The 7,021-nt window shown below is 36.7% G+C and overlaps 2 protein-coding genes across 2 annotated transcripts in view; both read left to right on the top strand.

The window, feature by feature from the left end:
* LOC106471604 overlaps nt 1–3,271 on the top strand; it is a 43,993-nt gene extending 40,722 nt beyond the window's left edge. Inside the window, exons 2-3 of the mRNA XM_013932216.2 lie at nt 1,832–2,951; nt 3,131–3,271. Coding sequence (XP_013787670.1) covers nt 1,832–2,951; nt 3,131–3,140 — 1,130 coding nt within the window. The 3' untranslated portion in view covers nt 3,141–3,271. The remainder of the gene's footprint in view (nt 1–1,831; nt 2,952–3,130) is intronic.
* LOC106471603 lies at nt 3,136–5,598 on the top strand. Its single transcript, XM_022400217.1, has one exon. It carries the CDS (start codon nt 3,293–3,295, stop codon nt 4,385–4,387), a length of 1,095 nt encoding a protein of 364 aa, XP_022255925.1. The 5' UTR covers nt 3,136–3,292; the 3' UTR covers nt 4,388–5,598.
* Nucleotides 5,599–7,021: the final 1,423 nt, after the last annotated feature.

Consider the following 7,021-nt stretch of genomic DNA (forward strand, 5'->3'; position numbering starts at 1 on the left):
CCCCTTACATAAGGGGTGAGTATCAGATGTAAGGGTCATCTAGAATGTATCGAGATAATGTTTGATTGTAAACTATCATAAAACATACACTTCATTAAAAGCTTTCCGTGTTGTGATCACAGGTGTACATGTTCCTACAAGCGAACCACGAAATCAGATATTTATATTCACATATTCATCATAAGATGGTGAAGTATTGCAGGTAAGAAAACATCAGTTGTGTAAGCATATGAACAATATAAAAATTTCAGAATTCTCCTAACCACGTTTTCCTTTCATTTCACTCGTTATTTATATTTAAAATAACAAATATGTCAAAAGGTACAAAATATTTATTTTACAAACGTTCTTGTTACAAGTTTGCTGCACGAGGAACCCACTTTGAGACTAATAATGGTTGGAGACGGCTTGAATGGGTAATGAAGAAAAACTTGAATATAAGTTTAACGTAACAGTAAATGTACAACGTTTCGACAAGGTTTTGTCATCATTAGGTACATCATCATCGAAACGTTGTACATTTGCTGTTATGTTAAACTTATATTAAAGTTTTTTTCGTTACCCATTCAAGCCGTCTCCAAGGATTATTGTTACAAGTCTGCTGGTTTTGCCAGAAGTGAAAAAAATTTTAATATATTTTACAAACATTCTTATGACAATACCAGTCTTGTTTGCATTGTTACAAGTGGTGAACTTATTTTACGAACATTCTTATTACAATACTAGCCTGTTTGCGTTGTTACGAGTGGAAAATTTAATTTATCTTACGAACGTTTTATTACAATACTAGCCTGTTTGCATTGTTACAAGTGGTGAACTTATTTTACGAACATTCTTATTACAATACTAGCCTGTTTGCGTTGTTACGAGTGGAAAATTTAATTTATCTTACGAACGTTTTATTACAATACTAGCCTGTTTGCATTGTTACAAGTGGTGAACTTATTTTACGAACATTCTTATTACAGTACTAGCCTGTTTGCGTTGTTACGAGTGGAAAATTTAATTTATCTTACGAACGTTTCATTACAATACTAGCCTGTCTTCACTGTTACAAGTGGACTTCTTATTATAGGAACGTTCTCATTACAATACCAGACTGTTTGCATTGTCTAGTGCGTCGCAACAGTTTTAAAACAATGACTGTTCTATTGTTTGGGTGGAAGAGAGGTACTTAGGAGAATATACGTCCTCGATCAAAGTATGTCCATTGAATTTGCTTATCTGAAAAAAGACATTAAAATATTATGAGTTTAGCACTGCTAAGTTCAATGACTTTTTTTTTTTAGAGTGAACCAAACTATAAAAGATTGCTTAAACATTTTTTTGGCAAAATATCATTTTGTGTGTGTATTTTGATGCACACATGAACATAAGTTTTTGATTGTTTGTTTGAAGTTAAGCACAAAGCGTTGTAAGTCCGCAGATATACTCCTGTGCCACTGGGGAGGGGGGGGGGGCGACACGATTTTGATATCAAAAAATTTATGATTTTCCAAGCTTTCAGCTTGAACGGATCCCGTTTGTGTTTGTTTGTTTGAACTTAAGTACGTAGCAACATAATGGGCTATCTATGCTCTGCCCAACACGGGTATCGAAACCCGGTTTCTAGCGTTCTGAGTCCGCAGACACTGTGTGTGGGGGGGGGGCGTTTGTGTGTATACGAATTGAATTAGTGTCGTATTCATTATGATTGCTCTTAAAAATGTGGCTTAACCGTGGTCCTTATATCCGTGGATTTCATAATGATATGTGGTAAGGTGTTTCTTCAACGCAGTTAAAGTTATGTGTTAAATGAGATATTATTTTTAATCACTTTTTTTTTCTATAGTGTTGAGTGCTAAGGCTACCGAGGACCTTTACCCAGATGAGGACCTATCTGTTGCCGCTGCAGAGGTTGCTAAGACTACCGAGGAACTTTACCCAGATGAGGACTTGTCTGTTGCCGCTGCAGAGGTTATAGAAGTGCTGCCGACCGTAACTGTTCGCGGATTTTTGAATTTTAGGACTACAGTTGATAACACTGTCATTGTGTTCACGCCGGCCAATTCTGGAACAAAGAACTCCCCTTCTCCATCTCGTACCCTTCCCCCCTCAGCATCCTCGACCATAAAACCCGATAATGCAGAAAACTCGAAAATTCAAGATTTGGCTTACTCCGATAGCCCACGGATTTTAAAAGCAGACCACGATCTCGAAAACGCAGTAAGAGATTCTTATGATCCAAAACCTATACATAATGTATTTCGCTCCACTCCTGGGACTTCTAAGAAGCTGCACCTGGCTACAAGCACACAAGCAGCACCAACTGTTGCACAGCAACGCACTCCCGTTTTGCCACAATATCCCACAGGCCTGGTAACTGTGGTAACGGGAAAAAACGTGCACGATGGAACAACATTTCTTCAAGAAACAAGTGTAATTGGGACTTATATTGATGGTAAGTATGCACAAATCCTGAAGAGTTCTTCCAAAATAGGTATTCCTTTAACCAGCACTTCCAGCCCCTCGACCAGTACTCGAACTAATATAAAACCTTCTCCATCAAAGGCGATACAGTTTACGACTAGTAGTGCTACCTTGGTAATTAACAACAAAGACAGACCAGTCCTCTCGAACTCGAAACAGGCAACAACAATAGAAATTCCACTAGATCGCCATGTTGAACAAAGGCAAAATATTGTTGACCGCAAGAAAGACGAAGGTATTGTTAGCAACGCTGTCTTGCAATCTTCTTTCAAGCCTGTGGAAACTGGCCAACATTGGTCAAGCAACCCCACACAATCGCTGGACGCTGAACGCACAAGCACCTCCAGAAGACTAAGATTTCGTCCTCGTCCAACCACATCTAAGTCTTCAAATGAGGAAAATACTTTACTAAAATTACGAAGCTTGAGAAGACCAACAGAACGATTTCGATATGTTCCTCGACAAAAAACTAACCCACGACGGTGAGAGACAGACGTTTTTTTTATCATTGCTATAGTAATAGTAATAAATAAGCCAATTTGTTTATTTGGTGATTGAATAATAAACCTTTGAGGTTAAATATACGAAAACGATAATAAATACTGCACGTTGTCTTTGATTTAGAAAAATAGAAAATATACATTCATTTTAATATTCTCAGGTTCAACTGAATCGGTTCAAAGTGAGGCTGAGGAATCGTCCTGATGAACACCAGAGAAAAGATAACCTGGAAACAGAGACAGAAGAAATCGAAGAGGAAGATGTCGGTGTTATTTCTGAACATCCTTTGATTTCAGTGGACCCATCACGTGTGATTAATGAAATGACCACTATTACTAGTGAGGTCACGTTACACGTGGGCCGCCGGAAGTCCGTGCGAACGTTAACTATCACAACTACTATCCAACGCACGCTAGAACCTTCTGAATTGACACCCATTGGCCTAACTGACAACTCCAAGGTAGACAATGACTTTCTGCCATCGCTCAGTTCATCTTACCACGTGATTTCACGAACCTATTCTACAACTGAGCACAGTTGGCGCACCTCGTTAGTTCCTATTGAAGATGGAGAGACTAAAATCATGCATACAGTCACTGAAAGTTTCATCATCCGGAAGATGATCACGGCGTATCGCACCGTACCAGCTGATGACCTCTTACTAAATGAAACTTTGGAATCAGATTTGGAAATCCCTTTCGGTGACAATTTGGAAGATGATCTAAGAGACGAAACGTTTACATCCCAGTCAACAGTCCAACAACAAACACCACCTCCAAAGTCTCTTCAGCTTCAGAATTCCAACTTGGATCCCTCAATGTTGTCACTCTCAAGTCCAGGAAACCTCCCTCTACAAATGGCCAATCCTTTGCTGTCACTAGGAGCTGCTCTGAATAGAAACCCCCTTGCTGCTGTATACTTAGGCTTACAACAGTTGAACCGTCAGGCGACTCTATATTCCACTGTTACCAAGACGACGTCTTACGTAACTACCGCTACCGTGTACAGCACGAAAGTGGTTAAATTCTACGATGGTCGGAACACTCGTTCACGGACACTGTCCGAATCTCTGTCCACTACAGTTCGTACGGTCACGACGCATAGTACTACCTTACAACCCGTAATCAACACCCAAGCATCCCAGCTACAACAACAGTTACAGGATTTGATTCGCACCCAACTCCAACCACCTGGTCCACCACAATATAACACTGTAACGTCATCGTACACAACTGTTACCATGGCCACTAGTACAAGCACACATATATACACACTTACTTACAACGCTTTCAGCACCAAATATCGTACCGTTACTAGCACCAGTTTGTATCTAACCACCATTTCAACTTACAGCACTTCGGAAGTGCCAATTCTTGCTACAGCGCCACCTGGTAGTGGTTATCAATTTTATGGATAGACTCTCGAAGCACTTTTTTTTTTTTTTAGCTGTTCAAAATAATTTGATTTTGAAGACAAATGTTATAAGTTGCGTGTCAACAATCATGACAGTGTTCCAGACGTTGCACGGGTGTTGAAGTTAACCATTTAACTGACTTTCACAAGACTATTTTGAATAGTGGTTAATACCCGGCATCCTCATCGTGATTTCAAGTTTTTGAAAATGGGACAAAAGGAGTTGGGCAACAATATACATTTTACGGCATAACACAAAGTTCCGGAAATAGTTAAGAGTTGGGCAACAATATACATTTTACGGCATAACAAAAAGTTCCGGAAATAATTAATTTGATATATACGTTAGGTAATGATTCGATGGCTGTTACTTTTATAACACATATTAATTTTCACCAAACAAAAACGTGGTCTTTAGCATCACATACATAAAAAGGTCTTACGTAATATTTATACGTTATGTTACGAGTGTTTCTGTAGTAAGTATTTATATTTTAGGGAGACAGAAACACGACTATTTCTGCAAAGATGTGTTTTGGACAGGGTTTGTTTTTATCTTTGATTTTTTTCTTCTTTTTTTTTGTGCTGTTAGGTATTATTTTAGTGATTGTAAAGTTAAACTTAAGATTAAAGCAATTTTGAATAGAAATAGTATTTTTACTTTCATACTAACTCTGACCTACAAGTATCTGAATGTATAATATTTCAATCAGATCTTCTGGTGCTCTTTTCAAAAGTGTTCAAGTTACTGAGTTGCTTTAATTGTGACTTATCTGTTGATTTGATCATACGTTTTCAACCATGATCATGATGTTATCATCCAAGTCTAATAATTATGAGTTTCTATTTGAATTTCAACAGTTTATATACGTACAATAAAATTAAATGTAACAATCGTTTATTGGTAAAAACCCTCATATACTATGTTAATATAACAATTACATTAGATAACCCAATTTGGGCGCGGTATTTTTACAATATATTTCGTTCTTATGAAACAGAAACTTTTGTTTTAAAGAGAAACAGGATTTATGCAAGTATGTATGTGAAGTTGTCAATCAAATGTTTTTTTGCGACTTAAAATCATTAATATTGAATAAACGTGTTTATAATATTGAATAAACGTGTTTATAATATTGAATAAACGTGTTTATAATATTGAATCACGTGTTTATAATATTGAATCACATGTTTATAATATTGAATCACGTGTTTATAATACTGAATCATGTGTTTATAATACTGAATCGTGTTTATAATATTGAATAAACGTGTTTATAAAACTGAATCGTGTTTATAATATTGAATAAACGTGTTTATAATACTGAATCGTGTTTATAATATTGAATAAACGTGTTTATAATACTGAATCGTGTTTATAATATTGAATAAACGTGTTCGGGAGATCGAATCCTACTAATTCCACAAAAAAACTTCCTGGTTGTGACGCATACAAAAATGTTTGATATAACACCTGACGATGTGAAAATAATAATAATACACACAATAAAAACGAGAATAATAGTCTGACTGATTATACCATTAGTAAAACTAACTCCTCGTCTAAATCACTACGCAAAACTATATTGATAAATTTGTTTTAGCGTTTAGAAACACAGGCAGAAATATATATATAATTAAAATCTTCTCCTCTTGATATATTAAACATTTGGCTTAAACGTTATTTCATAAACACTTATGAGTAGGAATCGTTTATAGTAAACAGGATATAGAGGGCTTATTGATACTTTATATAGAACTGTTTGTATATGTTAATGCCGTGGAAAGTCGATGAACACTCAATCAGGAAAGCGCTGTAGGCGACTCATTGGTCCTTATATATCTGGTTCAGGGTGAATTCCCAACCACTAGTCGTTTTTTTTTTTTTTTTTTTTTTTTTCGTGTATCAATTTCGACCAATCTCTAGTGAAGTGTGAGGGTAAATAGAAATACATTTCTGAGCGCCCCCGGTTGTGTTCGAACCTAAACTTTCAGTTTAAGGTGGAACGTTTACAATCAAAGGTTACTATCATGTTTTGTTTCCCGACAGCTACAGTACATGGGTATTATGACTGGATAATTCCACACGGCTTCACTTCCATACGCCTCTACCTAGAAGGAGTATTTCCCCGTAAAAGTAAAACCTCACATAACAGAGGTTAGGGCAGATACAGGCTTCGAAAACATACCCCAAGCCAAATGTTCTTATTACTAAAGTGAAGGTGATCGATCAGGAAGAAATGTTTCCAAGGACGACATAACCTGGAACTTAGAAAGCGATGTTAACCCTAGAACAATATCAAAATATCACTTGTTGACATTGGATATTTATTACTGATCTCAAGGGCAGTTGGCTTGTTTGATTTTACATGTACGGTGTTTGATTTCACAGAAAGATTGCAAGACAGTCAAGGAGGTGTTCATTGTCCCAGGAAACTAGCGGTTTCGCTGACAATGAAGGTCGATTTTGAATTAAAACAGAATCTAATGCGCTGTGTTGTTATGGTTCTGTATAGGACTGTATAAAATAGTCTCTATCGTCAGATGGAATAAATCAAGGTACAAACAAATCCAAAAATGGGATATAGAGCTTAAGGTTTGTTTGTTTTGAATTTCGTGGCAAAGCTACACGAGGGCT

The sequence above is a fragment of the Limulus polyphemus genome, unplaced genomic scaffold (genome assembly GCF_000517525.1).
Source record: "Limulus polyphemus unplaced genomic scaffold, Limulus_polyphemus-2.1.2 Scaffold4729, whole genome shotgun sequence".
In the NCBI taxonomy this organism is placed as follows: Eukaryota; Metazoa; Arthropoda; class Merostomata; order Xiphosura; family Limulidae; genus Limulus; species Limulus polyphemus.

Excerpts from the sequence above, each read along its gene's own strand:
- LOC106471603 (XM_022400217.1), top strand. The coding sequence starts at position 3,293 with ATGACCACTATTACTAGTGAGGTCACGTTACACGTGGGCCGCCGGAAG.